The 20,418-nt window shown below is 36.0% G+C and overlaps 1 protein-coding gene across 2 annotated transcripts in view; it reads right to left on the bottom strand.

Moving 5' to 3' along the window:
• Positions 1 to 622: 622 nt before the first annotated feature.
• Positions 623 to 20,418, bottom strand: part of MMRN1 (multimerin 1) — a 76,949-nt gene continuing 57,153 nt past the window's right edge. For both annotated transcript variants that reach the window (XM_086406506.1, XM_086406507.1), the window contains exons 7-8: positions 3,054 to 3,206; positions 623 to 1,771 (exon numbers count right to left, since the gene is read on the bottom strand). In XM_086406506.1, the coding sequence (XP_086262632.1) occupies positions 1,350 to 1,771; positions 3,054 to 3,206 (575 nt within the window). In that variant the 3' untranslated portion in view covers positions 623 to 1,349. The remainder of the gene's footprint in view (positions 1,772 to 3,053; positions 3,207 to 20,418) is intronic.

The raw sequence follows: 20,418 nt of genomic DNA, 5'->3' as shown, positions 1-20,418 counted from the left end.
TAGGAGGTAAGATAGAGAAAGGATGCAAGTGGGTGCTAGATAAGAAGGTTCTAAATCCTACCTTAGTCCTTACTAGCTGTGAAACTTGGTTAATACCCACCTTTTAAAAATTTTGTAAGGAATCAATGAGATGTTACATATTAGTTGCATAGAAGAGAACCAGGGCACAGGAAGCATACCATAAATCCATAAATCATAATATCACCATGGAATATATGCACCTATTATAAAAATACAATCAGGTCTGTATGTGTTGCCATAGGATACTCAGTATAAAAAGGTGTTTTTAATTTTTCGCCTGTATATATTATATGGGCTTCCTTGGTGGCTCAGTGGTAAAGAATCTGCCTACTAGTTCAGGAGACCCAGTTCGATCTCTGGGTGAGAAAGATCCATTGGAGAAGGAAGTGGCTCCAGTATTCTTGCCTGAGAAATCCCATGGATAGAGGAGTCTGCTGGGCTGCAGTCCATGAAGTCATGAAGAGTTGAGCGTGACAGAGCACACACATAGTTATTGTATGATGAAAGAAAGATAAAATATCCACTTCTGTGTCTTTAGACTTGGGTGTAAATGTTCATGTGTTAACTATTTCTTTATTCTCTAATTATAGGAAGGAAAAAATAGTCTTTTAGAAAAATTTTATTGATGTATAGTTGGCTTACAATGTTGTGTTAGTTTGTGGTGTATAGCAATTGATTCAGTTATACACATATATATTGTTTTTCATATTCTTTTCCATTATGGCTTTTCACAGGATATTGAATATAGTTTAGGAAGGAAACAATAGTAAAGCATATTTCAAATTTCTAATTCAAGTTTAAAAATTTTCATTACAAGTGAAAATTTCAGTATGTAAAATTTTAAAACAGAAAAGACTGAAAAATCAAAGTTAAAGGAAGACTTCTTGGTCTTTGAGTACTTTGAACATGTGAATTTAAGAAATATATGTTATATATTTATGTACACAAGGAATCACAAAAGTTAAATGTTCTGTTGAAAATATTACTGTGACTGGCAATATTGACTGATTCTCATTTTATAATATTCCTTTATATTGCAATGCCTTAACATGAAAGAACAAAAATAGGAATGGTTATGCTAAAAAACTAATTTTGTTTTCTATGCTACTAAACCTCTTAGGAGCAAAAATTCCTTCATATACGGGTTGTCTAAAAGATAATTAAATAATTTTGTGAAATAAACAAACTTAGAGCCTTACTCAGATTTTATAAAGAGGTTCGTTTTCATTCATGTTGAAAAACCAAAAACAGAGCAGATGTGCATGCAAAGATAAATAAAAACACTGGCTGCTTCTCAGTAAAGGTGACAGTCTGTCGTTCATGCTAATTTATGTACGGTATAATAAGTAACCACTAAATGTAGTGGCAGGGGGAAATTTGGCTGGGATTGTTCCTTTTACGAGGCGCAACCACACTTCCTGCCCATAATTTAATTCTAATAAGGCATCCCCAGTCAAAACCCTATCACAGTGTATTTCACTGTTACCATTTTCAGACTCAAATGTAAGCTTGTCTACTCCATCAACCACTAAGAATCCAGAGATATGAGCACTAACTGACTCAATGGTATACTTAAAAACATACACCCCAAGATAGGGGATTCTGAATTTTCCAGTTCTTGGCGTATATGAGGCTCCATAGTTGACATCCAAGTTATTAAATAAGATAGGACCAGGTGTAGTCATTCCATAAGTATGAGATGCAAAAAATGCCACCATCGGTGCATATCTGTAAGTTCCTTTTGAAAAATCTGTTAGTGGAAAAAAATGGAAAGAGTTGATTTTCATGTTTTGATCTTGTTTTGTTTATATCTTTATTCTTTATCTCAGTTATAAAAAGGGTTAATAGAAGTAAAATGGTTATTCATTGGACTTAACAAGGGCACGTGTGTCTGGATGCCTGCCTCTTTTCTTGCCTGAACTACCCAAAACTGCTTAGTCTCTCTGAGACTCAGTTTCTCCACTTAGATCATGGTAGAATGACAGTAACACTCAATATATCCCTCACAAAAAGGCCTCAAAGATTAATTTGTGTGTGTCTTTGATCTCTCCAGAGATGAAGGGATTCAAAGCATTTTATGATTATTATGGTATGCCAGAATGTTTTAAAGCCCCTTGGATGAATTAAACCTGACATGATGTAGAAACAATTTTTCCTGCATGTTGTCAAACAGTTTCTGGAGGCTAAAACGGAAACCCAAGGAAATCATATGCACTATAGAGAGGTAGACAAAAGCAATCTTCTATGTAATTAATGCCAAATGTACTTACAAAGGCTGAGATTCAAAAGCAGACTAAAAAATTCACTCTTTATTATGCAGCATATTATTAAGAAAAGCCTGATTTGAAACATATTTTTGCCATCATTTTAAAGAGAATATATATTAAGCACTGCACACATTTTGTTGTGTGAAAATCAAAAATGATACACTCTGGAAGTAAATCTATAGCAACCAATACTTATGTAAGTAAATGGACAAAAAGGCATCTTGCCCTACTCACTATATTTTAGCATAGTCTAAAAGCCCTCAGCCAGTCAGAACAGTATTATGACCTTCATAGAAGACGGACTGCTATACACTTACTAAAGCTTTATTTAAGGGATCAGATTTGATATGAATCAAAGATGTATTCTTGTTTGAGGACAAAAAGTTTATATATATACATATATATACACTATGTATACATATATATTATATGGTGTATATATATATAATATATATTTTCTAAGAAAGTATAATTTATATTTTCTTATGCAATATATATTTTATTTTAAGATGCACTAGAAAAAACAAGTTGGGGGATTTTTAATAAACTGCTTCTATTAAAGCAACATTGAAAATTTCAACTAGTGTATATGAATTAGTTTACCTGACAAAATCATGTATGTTATTCAGTGAATTTCAGAAGTAAAAGGAATTAATCCTCAAGTGAGTCCAGATTAAGCAGGTCTAAACATTCATTTGAAAACATTTCAAAAAATATATTTGTTTATGACACTGAGCAAATCCAAGGACACATGTACATTCTTACCTGGAGCTAAAGCGTTTTCTCCTGCCACCTTGACAGTACAGTTGTCACCAGTAAAAGGATGTCGGCAAGCACAGATAAAGCTAGTTCTTGCATTTATACATGTACCCCCATTCTGGCATGGGGATCTACTACAGTATGAATACTCCTCTGTTACTGAAAAAGAATTAAGACAAAAGAGGGTAAAAGTGACCTGTTTTTCTGTTGATGTCAAATTAGAGTTTGCAGCAGAATGGGAAAAACACTGAGTCAGAAATAGGAAAAATGCATTCCCAGGCCCAGATCACCCACCAATGCAGTCATGGGATTTCACGAAATCTCTGAACTCTCTGAGCTGCTTCTTCTGAAGCCCTTTCCTGCTTCTTGGAAGTGAGAATAATTCTGTGATCCACTGCATTTATTTGTGATAAATATTAAGATTTTTGTCAACTGTAGAACTAATAGGCTATCTGGACACACAATTGAAACCAGTGTGTGATGAGGGTAATATTTCAAATCACAGAAGGAAAACAAAGTCTGTTCAATACATGGTGCTAAACTAACTGTATTTTCATAAAAATATAAATTTCATGTGCATAAAAATACTAAATGTGAAAAAATGATTACATTATAACCAAATAAACAGAATATCTTTGTTGTTTAGAAAGCTTTTTCAACACAAAACAAAACCCAGAAGCCATAAGAGAAAAATCCTGATGTTTGACCACCTAGACTCAAAACTCATTTGCAATGAAAGCCACATATTATGAAATTTCAAAGTGCTAGGTGAAGAGAAAATATTTTTTAACAGATACAACAATCTAATGACTAATATCTATAACAAAAAGTTCTGACTAATCCTCAGAAAAAAGAGTGTAACCCTGTAAAAATAGTGGCAAAGGCGCAAGTAATATGAGCTGGGAAGTCAGTGAACAACTACAGTTCAAAACTTATTCAACCTCATTACTAATTAAGGAGTAACAAATTACCATCAACAACGTTTTATATCAGGTGGCAACATTTAAAAACAAAAGAGTCATGCAGAAAATGAGCATTCTCCTATAATGTTGTTGGTTAGACCTTATATTGTTGGAACCTTTGAATAGGACAATTTGACAGAATTAAAAATGTTCATTTGCTTTGAGCCAGAAATTTCTCCCAGCAGAATATATATTCCAGACACACTTGCACAAAGATAATGTTCAAGAAATTTCTTCATGATATCATTTGCACTAGTGAAGAATAGTAGGACCCCTAAATGACCACTGATAAAGGGACTTGTTCAGTGAATTATAGTATCTTTTCAGCAGAGCTTCCCTGTATCTCAGACGGTAAAGAATCTGCATGCAATGCAGGAGACCTGGGTTCCATCTACGGGTCGGAAAGATCCCCTGGAGAAGGGAATGGCAACCCACTCCAGTATTCTTGCCTGGAGAATCCCATGGACAGAAGAGCCTGATAGACTACAGTCTACAGAGTCACAAAGCATCAGACAGGACTAAGAGACTAACACTATTACTACCGCTCTCTTTTCAGCAAGGAATATTAGACAGCAGTAAAACAGTGGGATAAATCCCCAACATACTCAATTTGCTGAAGACAGTGTTTCAGTTCACTTATTAGATATAGAATAATTTCAGTTATTTAGAAAGCCTCAAGTTATAAATATGGTTATAAACGATAAATATGGTTATAAACGTAATACATAATGTGGAAAGAAAAGGTTGGAAGAATACATTACTGGATACAGTTACCACTATGGCTCCACCTTGTGGAAATAGTGTAAACTGTTTACAATTCACTCATTTCAAAACATGGTCATTGATTTTTAAATTTAAGGTTATTTGCTTTAACATTTATTTCAAGAGTGAGATCTATAAATATTTTAAATACATTCTACTTCATATTTAAATAATTCAAATTCACATAAAATGTGACCAAACTGCATGCCTGTGTAATTAGAATGAAAGAAAAATTTTTTTGAAGTCTAGTTGATTTACAGTGTTATGTTATTAGTTTCAGGTGTACAGCATAATGATTCAATATTTTCATAAACTATACTCCATTTAAAGTTATGATAAGATATTGGCTATATTCTCATTTTGAAAAAATATTTAATGGATACTTGTTAAGTACAGAACCTTGTAACAAACAACTAAAGATTGGTTGGCACTGATTTGTCAATTGAAGCTATTTCTATTTTATTATACAGTCAGCTACAAAACTTTTGTATATCATCTGATTTGTATTTTTTTAATTTATTACTAAAATATTTAAAAAATGGTTAGATACCTTTATAAGTTCCTGTACATATCTGTGTTCAATGGGCAATTTGTCCTTGAATTAATAAAAATCAGCCTCTAAATAAAACATCATTTTCTTTTTCTTTTACATCTTTCCTTTCGATAGAATTACATAGATTCTTTTAATTGTTTGATGCTCTGAAGTTCCTGTTGAATTTGTCAGGCCTGCGTGTGTGCTTAGTCACTCAATTGTATCCAGCTCTTTGTGACCCCAGGATTGTAGCCCACCACGCTCCTCTGTCCATGGGATTTCCCAGGCAAGAATACTGGAATGGGATGCCATTTCCTTCTCCAGGGGATCTTGCTCACCCAGAGATCGAATTCATGTCCACGTTTTATAAAGGCTCATGTTGCCTTCTGCGTTCTGTGTCTTCTGCGTTGCAGGTGAATTCTTTACCCACTGAGTCCTGTAATTGCACATTTGTTCCTACTTTCAATTAGAGTGTGAGCTTTTGTGAGGACAGGGCTCAGGGTTTCCACTTCTTAAACTTTGTGTCGCTACTGACTAGCACAGTGCTTGACATATAGAAGTACTAAACTGTCTTTTTAAAGACGAGTAAACAAATGGATGGAAGATTGAGTAGATGATCTCATCCTTTATCTAATGCTCTATTTCTTCTTCACTTTTTCTCAAAGGTCAGGTAGAGTTTGATTCTATGATGTTGTTGGCATGTTTTTCTAGAGACATGGAATTATTTCAAGCAAACTTTCCACAACTTCTATCTTGGGTAGAACTTCAAACTCCTTCCAGTCCATTTATTTTCTTTGATGAAGATCAGTACAATTAAGTTTGGCCAACTCAATATTCTCTCATTTTGTGCAAATAGCATGACTAATCTGTTAATATTCATTTCCCTGCTCTGAACAGAACTAAAATTCCTTTACCACTCTATTGGAATGTTTCATAAGTCTCAATTTGTTCTGGTCTTTGCTTTCTGAACCCTGATATGTGCTCAAGTTATACTTTTCTATTAATCCTATTTCCACATTTTATAAAGGCTCATGTTAAATTTGAACTGCTTGAAGAGCGCCTTACATTTTCAAAGCACTCTGTCTTTGCCAATATTTACCATTCTTTATTTTAATTGCTTGTTTAATGTCTGAACTCCATGAGAAGAGAGGTTGTGTTTAATTTACCCCTCTATCCACTTAATTTTTCTCAGTGCTCATTCAGCACTTATTCAATAGGCAATTGATGAATAATGAAGGGACACTTCATACTGATGTCTTCTACTTCTATTTTTGTTTATAGTACACCTATCACCATACATGTTTCATATAATATTTTATTTTTATTTATTACTTATTTAAATTATTTTTATTTTTAATGCTTAGTTCTAGATTAGCATCAGGATTTTATTTTTTTTATTTCATCATTTACACAGTAACATTGTGCAGGACCGATAACTCTGATCCCTGCTGAGGTCAGAATGGAGTTTCTAACAGACTTGTGAGAGGACCTCTCAGTGCCTCTGGGCAACTTTTGTCATACACAGAGGGAAGCGCTATATAAATCCACCAGTATCTGCTCTAGATACTGTGTTTACACAACATTATAATTTTTCTTTATCTTTCATCCTGATGCCAATGCTAACATGTTTTCACCCTCATACTAATGTATATATTAATTTTCAGTGCTATTTAGTTTCATCATTTATCAAAACCATATCTATCAAATAAGTCGTATCCTTTCATTGCTCTTAAAACGCTTCATGTGTCCCTTTCCAACAACTTCTAGAAATGTGAACAGTTGTTTATATTACATTTTCAGATTCATTGCCTGTTCATTAGTTTTGAACAGGCACTCATACTCTGTTCATTAGTTAGGGATGGATGGAAACATTGTTTTCAACCATCTTTACTACTTTTCCTTCAATTATCAGTTTTTATTTTGTTCTTTTAAATTCATGTCTATTGTTATTGATCTTGTTTGTGGGATAATTTTCTCAACACTTCAAACATAATTTAAAGCTCTTTTAATCATATCAGCAATCTTTACCAAATAGATTAGCCCTGTCAGATGATTTACTCTAACACTTGTCATTTATATTTATCCTAAGTCACAACTCAGAAAATGAAATGTTTTTTACTCAACATTATCATCTGTTTTTGCTTTTTTCTTTAGAGTTATAATCTTCAATCAAAAGAATATTAAAAATGGCAAAGGTACTGAAATATGTTCAACAATGTTAGTCATTAGGAAAATGTAAAATAACATCACAATTAAATACAATAATATATTATTAAAATAGTAAAATAAACAATATTGGCAATGCCAAGTGCTGACAAGATTGTGGAGCAATTAGGATTCTTATACATTTTAATGGAAATGGCAAGTGGTTGACCAGTTCTTACAAAGTTAAAACTATATTTATTTTATAACTAAGTTATGGTGCTGCTACTGTTGCTGCTAAGTCACTTCAGTCGTGTCCGACTCTGTGAGACCCCATAGATGGCAGCCACCAGGCTCCCCCTTCCCTGGGATTCTCCAGGCAAGAACACTGGAGTGGGTTGCCATTTCCTTCTCCAATGCATGAAAGTGAAAAGTGAAAGTGAAGTTGCTCAGTCGTGTCCGACTCTTAGTGACCCCATGGACTGCAGCCTACCAGGCTCCTCCATCCATGGGATTTTCCAGGCAAAGTACTGGAGTGGGGTGCCATTGCCTTCTCCATAAATTATGCTACTGCTGCATACCTCAGGAGAAATGAAAACTATGCATGCACAAAAACCTGTATGTATGAATGTAAACCTGAATGTTTATAGCAGCTTTATTTATAATCACCCCAAACTGTAAACAGCCAAAACATCCTTCAATTGCTAAATGGGAAAACAAACTGTAGATCCATCCATACAATGAATCACACTACTTGGTGATGAAAAGGAAGACATGCAACAAAGTATCTCAAATATACCAGGTGAAAGAAGCCAGGCTCAAAAGCCTACATAGCATGAAAGATAAAGAAAAGTTATAATGTTGTGGTAGACATAGTATCTAGAACAGATACTGGTGGATTTGTATAATGTTTTACATGATTTAATGTAAAAGATACTCTGCAAAATATAAAAGGGTAAGGGGAGAAAACATATTACTGTTGACAGTGACTTGGAGTAGAGGCAGATTTGATTAAAAAGGTACATAAGAGAATTTGAGGGTGTGATGGAACTGTTCTCCATCTTGACTTTTGTGGTGATTACATGACTACCCATCTGTCAGAATTCACAGACTGCATGTCAAAAATAGTGAATTAAAGAAAAAAAAAAGCAGTGAATTTAACTCCATGTAAATTATAGCAAAAATAAACAGATATCTCCCCAACATTTTTATTTCTATTATTTTGTTTATTTGCACAGGTCCTCCTTCTACATCATTATGTCTTTTTTTAATCTTTTCTTTTTTTCTTAAAGACTTTGATTCAGAGGCTCATGTACTTTTCTGGTTCTGATTACACCTTTTTCTCTCTCCCATGTTTCTATCTTCAGTTCTCTACTTTTTCTCTAACTACCCAATTTAATTCTGTGGCCTCAACTCACCTCAGTGCAATAATTTCCAATTTTTACCTAAAAACCCTTTTCTGGTTCCAGACCTACATTACTCATTGACTTTTGGACATTTCCATAGGGATAGAGGTGGCTCAGTGGTAAAGAATTCGCCTACCAATGCAGGTGTAAAGAAAATCTTCATGCTTAAAAAGAAAAAAAAAAGTTTAAGACATTAAAGGAGAATTGCTGACATTAGATTCTTTATCATTGTTGCTTTAAAAAATATACATTTCTTGTCTCTGAAGGAGCTTGGTTTTCCCATTTCTGATCCGAGGAGGGAAGCCCATGCCGCTGTATGCCTTCCTATTGGCGTTCATCTTCTGCACCTATAACGGCTACCTGCAGAGCAGGTACCTGAGTCAGTACGCAGTGTACGCGGACGACTGGCTCAGCGACCCCCGGTTTCTAACAGGTGAGTGTCCTCAGTGACGCCTCCCGTCCCTGTGACCTTCAGCTCGGTGTTCACCTTCTGGTAGGGTCCAGTTAGAAAGCACACGCGTCTTGAGAGAACAGAGAGTCTGTGAAGGCCCCTTGACCTAGGCCAGGGGGCTGAGCGCTGGTGGGATGGAGGGTCAGGCTGTCCCCGTGACGCAGGAGCCCTGCTCTCTCACCCACTCAAGCGCCGAAAGCACAGATACCTGTTCTTAAGGATCTTCCCAACCCAATTGGGAAGATCCCCTGGAGGAGGGTGTGGCAACCAACTCCAGTATTCTTTCCCGGAAAATTTCATGGACAGAAGAGCCTGGCAAGGGGCAGTCCGTGGGGTCACAAAGAACCGGACATGACTGAGTGGCTGGGCATGCAGAAGCTCACACACACATGCACACAGGGATAGAGAGCTTTAAACTAAGGTATCACAGACTAAACTTCTCTTCCCATGTGCATCTGTACTTCCTTCTTAACCTTTCTATTTCCATTAATGGAATGACTGACTTCTTATCACTGATGCTTTATTTAAATGTTGGTGTTATTTTTCTTCTAAGTTCTTGTGTTTCCAATTGGTTGTTTTCTGCTAAATACATATTCACATTTAACTAACATTCCCAGTTTTCATTTTGTTCCTTTCTCTATCACCTATTGAGGTCTTAATATATTCAAGTCAGGATAGTTGTAATTTTGTGACTGATCTGTGAAAGAACTTAGAATAAATCTTAATCATGCACACACATGATGATGCTATCAGTCAGTTCAGTTGCTCAGTCATGTCCAAGTCTTTGTGACCCTGTGAACTGCAGCATTCCAGACTTCCCTGTCCATCACTAACTCCTGAAGCTTGCTCAAACTCAAGTCAGTTGAGCTGGTGATGCCATTCAACCATCTCATCCTCTGTCATCCCCTTTTCCCCCTACCTTCAATCTTTCCCAGCATCAGGGTCTCTTCCAATTAAAAGGGTCTTTTTCACCTGTTCTTTGCATCAGGTGGCCAAAATATTGGAGCTTCAGCTTCAGCATCAGTCCTTCTAATGAATATTCAGGGCTGATCTCCTTGCAGTCCAAAGGAATGCTCAAGAGTCTTCTCCAACACCACAGTTCAAAGGCATCAATTCTTCAGCACTCAGCTTTCTTTATGATCCAACTCTCACATCTATACATGACTACTGGAAAAACCATAGCTTTGAGTAGATGGACCTTGACGGCAAAGTAATGTCTCTGCTTTTTAATATGTCTGGGTTGACCATAGCTTTTCTTCCAAGGAGCAAGTGTCTTTTAATTTCATGGCTGCTGTCACCATCTGCAGTGATTTTGGAGCTCAAGAAAACAAAGTCTGTCACTGTTTCCATTGTTTCCCCATCTATTTGCCATGAAGTGATGTAACCCGATGCCTTGATCTTCATTTTTTGAATGCTGAATTTTAAGCCATCTTTTTCACTCTCCTCTTTCACTTTCATCAAGAGGCTCTTTAGTTCCTTTTCACTTTCTGCCATAGGGTGGTGTCATCTGCATATCTGAGGTTATTGATTATCTTACACTCTTGCTCAAAAATCTTTCATTGTTACTAAAAGAATGAATTTAAACATATGATACTCCACACAGGGTATAAATGGTTGATTTAATGAATGCTCAGCCTAAAATTACCTCTTTCATGAGATTTGCCCAAACATTCAGTTCTTAATAGACACTAAACTCTTATGATAATAAACTCCTATAACCCTCATTTAGTGCTTAGCATATGCTGTGACATGTCTCTCTTCTTTCATGTTCAAAACAGCTATATCAACATGGTGTTCAGAAGCACATGGAAAAAATTTTTAAACATAAAACATAACAACGAAATACCACATTACTCTATAGGTACATCTTCCACTGTCAACTTGTGTTACAACAAAATTACAAAGTTTTCTTTATATTCCCATTGCCTGCAGAGTTTACTATTTTTCCAGAAATCGAGCCCTATCCCATGATTTTATTTACTAATACTAGACTTGGCTCCCTATTCACATTCAGCACATCCCACAGTACTCTGATTCTCTACCTTCCTTTACTTTTTATTTTATGCATAACATTTTTCACCTTTTACCAGACTGTATAATTTACATTTTTACTTATCTTTCTCTATCCCTGGTAGAGTGTAAGCTCCAAAAAATAGGAATTTAAAAAAATGTATGTATCCCAAACGTCTATAAAAGTACCTGATTTTATTGGCACTTAATATTTGTGCAGATACCTCTTGAATCTATTATAAATATCCCTGAAAATTTTTAAATTTAACACTTGTTTAAGATTATAAAGTCTAGAAAAGAGTTCTTAAGGGACTGTTGATTATAAAAATGATATCCTTTTTTGTAAAAGGTAGATGTGTATTTTAATTTCTACATGACTGGCAAAATGAGACTCAATAATTTTCTTTCACTGATTTCTTTAGTTCTCCAAACACTGTATAATAAATTTTGGGGTAATTAGTTTGAGAGGTGAAGATACTTGAGTTTACATTAACCAATTATATCAACAAAACAAAATGCCATGTTATATTTCCCCTGAAACAGTGATGTTCAAAATAAGTACGTTTGAATAATTCAAATTAAATTTATAATAAAATACTTATTATTTCTCTTAAAATATTTCCTATTATTTAAAACCAAATAGTGTTTATTATTAAACATCCCAACTAGTCACTCTGGGACCATGAGAAAATATTAATACTTATTATTTCTGAGAAATAATACTGAGAAAATACTTATTATTTCTTTTCAGATCCACTTTGAAGCTGTGCATAGTAAAACTGGCAATTATAAACTTTTGGGGTGTGTTTTTCAAATTTTTTGTGCAGTTAACATATGGCTTAACTATTTTTTTATGTTGCAATTTTTTGTTAAGATGCGAGAATCATGTCCACTCAGACAGCTGTGCAACATGCTCACAATTTGTGACTTAATAATCCCAACAGATTATTCCTCGTGTTTGACAATGAGTACAACACAAAATAATACTACAGTGTCAGGTGCAGTTTTGAATTTATAGTGTTGTTAGCACCAGTGGAAAGACTGTATTTAATTGTATTTATTGTATTTAATCACAGGGCAGTTAATAATTAGATCTGGTGTAAAATCTTTGGTGTCAAAGAAACAATTTGTTGTTGATAAATAGCTCCTGTGCTTCTTGTTAGGAGACTAATCTTAGCATATGTAGTGACTATGTAAATGAATCCTGGTATCCTGTCCCATTTATTTTTTATCGTCAGATGCATGTGTTATAAATTTTGGCTCAGATGAGAATGTCAAGCACATAGCATTCTGACTGTTCACCTTTAGATTCCATGGTCACTTTATTGCAAGACATGAGGCAGGAAAGAATTGTCAATTTTGCCAGCATCTTCTCTTCAACTGTCATCCTTCCATACACAGGGGAATCCTCTGAAAAGCTAGGGGATTCTTTTCTTCTTCTTGGGAACAATGAACAAAAACTACTTCATTTAATATTCTCTTCAACCCTGCTTTATTGACACAAACTGGGGATGCTATCCGCAGAAGACAGGCTTGCTAACCAACTCTGGCATGGAGAATATCTTTAAGATCATGAGCAGAAAAGAGTTTATATAGCAGGCCTGAGACTGCTACCTTTAGAAATGCTGACTTTCAAGGATTTGCCCTTGATCCATATCTGGGAACTTGGCTTCTCTAATTAAAAAGTGTCTTCATAGTGCCCTGACTCATTGTACAAATGATATGTTTTAGGCTGAACTTCTGCTTTCCTTTTAGAGTTTTGATATGTGCTCAGCAGAGGGTGCCTACGTGACCAGCCCTGTTTAAGATGAAAGTCTGTGTCCCCTACAAACTCATATGAGGAATTTCTAACTCCCAAAGGGATGGTATTAGGAGATGGGGCCTGTGGAGGCATTTAGGTATTTAGGGTGGAGCCTTCATGAGTAGGATTAGTGCCCTTTTAAAAGGGACCCCAGAAAGCTCTCTCCCTCCTTCCCTTTCTGTCATGTGAGAAGAAAAGAAGTTGAGTCTGCAGTCCAGAAGAGGGCTTTCATCAGAAACTGACCATGCCAGCCTGATCTCAAAACTGTGAGAGGTAAAGTTCTATTGATTATAAGCCACCTTACTTATGGTACTTGTCATAGCAGTATAGCAGTGTAAGCTGACTAAGACAAGCCCCAGTAAAAACCTTAGGAGTTGGATACCTGGTGGACTTCTCTGGGCAGAATAATTGCATGTTACTGCATGTTTTGGTGACTGGAAAACAAAAGATCCCACACAGAAGTGGGACCCCCTTATAGGAGGGAGAGAGCCTAAGAAAGCCTATGCTGGATTTCTACAGATTCTGCCTGGGTCCTTTTCCCTTGCTGATTATATCATGCATCATTTCACTATAATAAAACTTAGCTATGTGTGTAGCTATTTTCTGAGTACCATAGTGCTTCCAGCATATTGGCAAACTTGTGTGACATTTTGTATATGTTATGAAACACATTGTAAACTAAATTCAAGCAGCAATCCTTCAAAATAATTAGCTTAGCTTATATTCACTATTTTGTATAGAAGTCAACTTATCCTGAGGCATATGTGAGAATGATTACTTTTTATAACATGGAAAAGCATATCAAGAGCTGAAATACCATGGAGAAAACTCATTAAAACTTCTGCAGATCTCTTTTAGTGCTTGAAATGCACAAGCGTTTTTATACATTTAAGCCTTTACATTTTTAATCTTGTTCTTTTTGACTTATTGTTATGTGATAAGCATAAGTTCATTTATAAACATGTTGAGTTTAAAACAGTGAGACTTATAAATTAAAAGTAGAACAATGGAATACCATGAGCATTTAAATTATGTTGATACATGGAAATAATTACATATAAAATATTAAGTGAAAATATTAAAGAAAATAAAATATAAACATTGAATATAGCTGAGAAAATTTTATCATATAGTCATAACCATGTTAATAATTCACTGTGTTCCAGTTGATTTCTTTGATCCTTAAAATAAACTTTGTAAAGTAGATATGTTATTCTAATTTTATAAATGAGGAAACTAAGTTTTAGGAAAAAAGACTTATTACAAATAAGTCTTGCTAGGCAATTCAGTGCTTCTTAGTCATCCACAACTGCCTCTATGCTGTGTCACAAAATTTATAAGTGATTTTAAAGTGATATAACAGTTAAATGTTCACTAGTTTCTTATTTTTCTCTTTTAAACTGCTTATATTCACAGCAATGATCATTTTAAAAGTTGTATATCATATACTACCAAACCTTTTACAAAATCTTTCTTAAAAAGAGTAACTAAAGTGATCATGATGAATAAGAGGTTTATTAAGGAGAGTTAAATATACCTGGTAAATACAGGGGAAATAGTTAAAGTAGAAAGCCAGTGGTCTCACGAGCGGAGGACACAGCCTCAGCCATGCTGCTGACATTGTTACTACAGGATTCAGCTTCTCTTGGAAGGCAAGCAGCCAAACTCTTTCTGTAGGGACAAGTCTGCCAATTGTACAAACGAATCTTCAAAGTGCAATAAAATCCTCTTGATGTCTATTGGACTATTGTTTAGAAACAAATCAAATATGTAGGGATTCAACCAGAACAGTTTATCAGCATTGGCCTAGGAGGAATCATAGTTAGCATAACTGAATGTGGAAATGGCTCAGAAGGAAGTGAGGGGAAGAGGACTCTAAATTTTACCTGCCATTGCATCAGCACCAAGAAGATCTTGTGAATAACCAATGGCAACTTTCAATTACAACTGCCCACTGGCCATTATCATGGAAAAGCTACACTGAAAAACACCCACTTACCTCTCTCTGATCAGAAGCAGAAATAAGTGACAGTATTTGGATTCTCAAGAAATCAAACTCCCTGGGAGTATCAACGCTGGTCATATGGAATATTCAGATATGGCCAGACTCTGAAGCAGGTATGATGCATCAAACACAAGCAGAAGGAAGAGAAAGGCAGGTGAACACACTTTAGAGTCTACTTGAGTACCGTGGTTCAGCTGAGGCCTGTGTCCAACAGACCAGGAGTCAGGCTCTCTCACTTACAAGGCATGACCTTAGGCAGAGGGTTAGTTTACTCATCTTCAAAATAAGAATAATGATAGCTACCTCATAAATATCAAATGAAGGAACATATGTAGAATAGTTTGAATAGAGCCTGGGATGTAGTAAGTGTTATTAAATAGTATCCAATATTACATCATTGTAGTATTTCTATTACTAGGCTTCAAAGGAGGTTATCAGTTATTAAGATTAAACAGAAAAAGACTCACAGACATAGAAAACATCTATGGTTACTAAAGGGGAAAAAGGTAGGGAGGAGGGGTAAATGAGGTTTCAATTAACATACATACACTACTATATATAAAATAGATAAACAGCAAGGACCTACTGCCATATTTTATAATAACCATAAGGGGAAAGAATCTAAAGAAGAACATATAAAATCTAAAAAAGAATATAAAGAAGAGTATATGTGTGTCTAACTGAATGCTGTGTTGTACACCTGAAACTAAAAATATATTATAAATCAACTATGCTTCATTAAAAAAATTAAATTTAAAAAAGTATGTTTATGTGGTTTTTATTCCTGAAAATTGTATTTATTCTGCAAATGATAGTGGTTATTATCTGAATAATATTGTGAAAGTTTTAAAATGATGATAAATTACCTTCTGGCATTAGGTAAGGGAATAATGTGGCTGGACTATATTTACCATATCATAGCAAAGGTCAAAGAAACACAGTCAAATTTAAGCAGTGTTTCAGTGTGCCTGACAGCTTGTATCAAAGAAAGTAGTATATTTTGCAATTGGTTTATTCTTATAGGAGAATTTAGCCTGAATCCACTGGTTTTATTACCTTACATATACTTTACCTGCTCAGCTGTCCAATGAATGCCACTAGTCTCATGGCTCATAGAAGCAGAGCTGGCTTAATGAACATGTGTATCTATGCATTCACTTGAAAGGGCCCCACATATTATGTTGCTGCTCCTGCATAAAGTGAATATCTACCCCACATATGAAATTAGGCCAATAAATCTTCATTGCCCTGACATCATTATGGGTTATCTTTACAAAGATAAAATAAAGAACTTTAATTATTAATTTTAGGTCTATAAAAATTCTACTTACAGTAAATAAAGAAACCAGAAGCAATTATATAAAGGCATCAGTAAAAAAAGAATCAATACTAAGTTAATTATTAGCCCATTAATATACTGGTATATAAATACTCAATGCAATTTTTATAAGCTCCTAGCATGTATTCTTTACAATGAAAGAATATGAAACTTTGTTAGTTTTTTAATTTTCTATTGAATTTTGAAGCTATTTAAATTTATTGTTGCTGTATAGTTACGGGTATTTTTTTGATTTAAGGTGGGAAAAGACATGGCTTACCTGGTGTATGATCACACATCCTATGGAGCTTAACAAACTCATTCGCAGTGTCCACAGAGGAAAGACCAAGGATTAAAATAATATGGAGGAAGAACAACTCATTTTTCCTAAAATTATTATTATGAGAACATCTTGTATTGAAACACTGCCTTTTCTTGGAAATACGTAAAGCCTAAATAATTGTTCTGTGATCCCATAGGGTAAGATTAGTTTTCCTGAGTCAGATTAATTTGAAAGGAGTCATACATAAATAAATACAATAGTTTAAATAGTGAAGAGATATTTCAACTTTGTATTATTCTGTGATTTTTAATATTATCAGAACATTCAGAGATAAAACATATTATTCTAGGATAATGATTACCCTTTTGTAATTAAAAAACAGTAAAATACAAAATTCATCCAAAAGAGTGTATAATTAAACAGCAGACTCGTATGAGATGTACACTGTCATTTCTTTTAGGAATAGTATTCTTTTCATTGTGAAAAGATCATTTAATGTTACTCATATGCCAAACATCTCAGTAAAACACTTCTTTCATACAGAGAGACTATTAAGTAGTTTATATGCACTACAATAAATTCCTCTTTCCTCTCAAATGTATGCTTCTCCTCTGGTGTTTATAATATTTGTCAATGGTACTTCTAGCTTCTCATTTCCCAAGTGTAAAACCACAGAATATTCTACTTTTCTCCCCTTCCCAAGTGCCATGCATTCAGGCTGTGAATGGCTCACATATTTTTATTTTTATTTTTTTTACAATGATCCAGTCTGCAACAGATACAGTCTGGGACTAGATATTTCTGCTAATAAGCTCAGCAAAATACCTATTGCAATTCCATCACATGAATGGAAGAATTGAGATGCAGAGAGGTGAACTTACTCAAGGCTACACAGACATACTGAAACAACTAGGACTGGAATCATGTGTTGTTGTTCCTTAGACCATTAATTTTCCCACTATGTTTTCGTTTCTGCCGAGAGGAGCTACCCCAAGTCCGAGATTAAGAGGGGTGGCCAATAGGAGCTACCCCACGTCCGAGGTCAGGGGCTGCGGCCGAGAGTGCCAGGCTGCAACGACGCAGGAGCGGCAGAGAGGAGCTAAGCCCCGCCCAAGGCCAGGGGTGGTGGCAGGGAGCTACACCACGTCCGAGGAGCGGTGGCTGCGCTTCGCAGGAGGGCTGAGAGGAGCCACTCCACGTTCAAGGTCAGGAGGGACGGTGGTGAGGACATACCCCTCATCCAAGATAAGGAGCAGCAGCAGCCTTGAAGAGATACCCCACGTCCAAGGTAAGAGAAACCCAAGTAAGATGGTAGGTGTTGAGAGAGGGCATCAGAGGGCAGACACACTGAAACCATAATCACAGAAAACTAGTCAATCTAATCACATGGACCACAGCCTGGTCTAACTCAATGAAACGAAGTCATGCCCTTTGGGGCCACGGAAGACGGGCGGGTCATGGTGGAGAGGTCTGACAGAATGTGGTCCATTGGAGAAGGGAATGGCAAACCACTTCAGTATTCTTGCCTTGAGAACCCCATGAACAGTATGAAAGGCAAAATGATAGGATACTGAAAGAGGAACTCCCCAGGTCAATAGGTGCCCAATATGCTACTGGAGATCAGTGGAGAAATAACTCCAGAAAGAATGAAGGGATGGAGCCAAAGCAAAAACAATACCCAGCTGTGGATGTGACTGGTGATAGAAGCAAGGTCCGATGCTGTAAAGAGTAATATTGCATAGGAATCTGGAATGTCAGGTCCATGAATCAAGGCAAATTGGAAGTGGTCAAACAGGAGATGGCAAGAGTGAACGTCAACATTTTAGGAATCAGCGAACTAAAATGGACTGGAATGGGTGAATTTAACTCAGATGACCATTGTATCTACTACTGTGAGCAGGAATTCCTTAGAAGAAATGGAGTAGCCATCATGGTCAACAAAAGAGTCCGAAATGCAGTACTTGGATGCAATCTCAAAAACGACAGAATGATCTCTGTTCGTTTCCAAGGCAAACTATTCAATATCACAGTAATCCAAGTCTATAACCCAACCAGTAATGCTGAAGAAGCTGAAGTTGAATGGCTCTATGAAGACCTAGAAGACCTTTTAGAACTAACACCCAAAAAAGATGTCCTTTTCATTATAGGGGACTGCAATGCAAAAGTAGGAAGTCAAGAAACACCTGGAGTAACAGGCAAATTTGGCCTTGGAATATGGAATGAAGTAGGGCAAAGGCTAATAGAATTTTGCCAAGAGAATGCACTGGTCATAGCAAACACCCTCTTCCAACAACACAACAGGAGACTCTACACATGGACATCACCAGATGGTCAACACCAAATCAGATTGATTATATTCTTTGCAGCCAAAGATGGGGAAGCTCTATATAGTCAACAAAAACAAGACCAGGAGCTGACTGTGGCTCAGATCATAAACTCCTTATTGGCAATTTCAGACTTAAATTGAAGAAAGTAGGGAAAACCACTAGACCATTCAGGTATGACCTAAATCAATTCCTTATGATTATACAGTCGAAGTGAGAAATAGATTTAAGGGACTAGATCTGATTGAAAGAGTGCCTGATGAACTATGGACAGAGGTTCGTGACATTCTACAGGAGACAGGGATCAAGACCATCCCCATGGAAAAGAAATGCAAAAGAGCAAAATGGCTGTCTGGGAAGGCCTTACAAATAGCTGTGAAAAGAAGAGAAGCAAAAAGCAAAGGAGAAAAGGAAAGATATAAGCATCTGAATGCAGAGTTCCAAAGAATAGCAAGAAGAGATAAGAAAGCCTTCCTCAGCAATCAATGCAAAGAAATAGAGGAAAACAGCAGAATGGGAAAGACTAGAGATCTCTTCAAGAAAATTAGAGATACCAAGGGAACATTTCATGCAAAGATGAGCTTGATAAAGGACAGAAATGGTATGGACCTAACAGAAGCAGAAGATATTAAGAAGAGATGGCAAGAATACACAAAACTACTGTACAAAAAAGATCTTCATGACCCAGATAATCACGATGGTGTAATCACTCACCTAGAGCCAGACATCCTGGAATGTGAAGTCAAGTGGGCCTTAGAAAGCATCACTATGAACAAAGCTAGTGGAGGTTATGGAATTCCAGTTGAGCTATTTCAAATCCTGAAAGATGATGCTGTGAAAGTGCTTCCCTCAATATGCCAGCAAATTTGGAAAACTCAGCAGTGGCCACAGGACTGGAAAAGGTCAGTTTTCATTTCAATCCCAAAGAAAGGCAATGCCAAAGAATGTTGAAACTACTGCACAATTGCACTCATCTTACACGCTAGTAAATAATGCTCAAAATTTTCCAAGCCAGGCTTCAGCAATACGTGAACCATGAACTTCCAGATGTTCAAGCTGATTTTAGAAAAGGCAGAGGAACCAGAGATCAAATTGCCAATATCCGCTGGATGATGGAAAAGCAAGAGAGTTCCAGAAAAACATCTATTTCTGCATTATTGACTATGCCAAAGCCTTTGACTGTGTGGATCACAATAAACTGTGGAAAATTCTGAAAGAGATGGGAATACCAGACCACCTGATCTACCTCTTGAGAAACATATATGCAGGTCAGGAAGCAACAGTTAGAACTGGACATGGAACAACAGACTGGTTCCAAATAGGAAAAGGAATATGTCAAGGCTGTATATTGTCACTCTGCTTATTTAACTTATAT

Source organism: Bos grunniens, chromosome 6 (assembly GCF_055505025.1).
Source record: "Bos grunniens cultivar Pamir isolate PY7600 chromosome 6, Bosgru_T2T1.0, whole genome shotgun sequence".
NCBI classification, from domain to species: domain Eukaryota; kingdom Metazoa; phylum Chordata; class Mammalia; order Artiodactyla; family Bovidae; genus Bos; species Bos grunniens.
The sequence above is the reverse complement of the archived record's forward strand: the minus strand, read 5'-3'. Positions and strand labels throughout refer to the sequence as shown.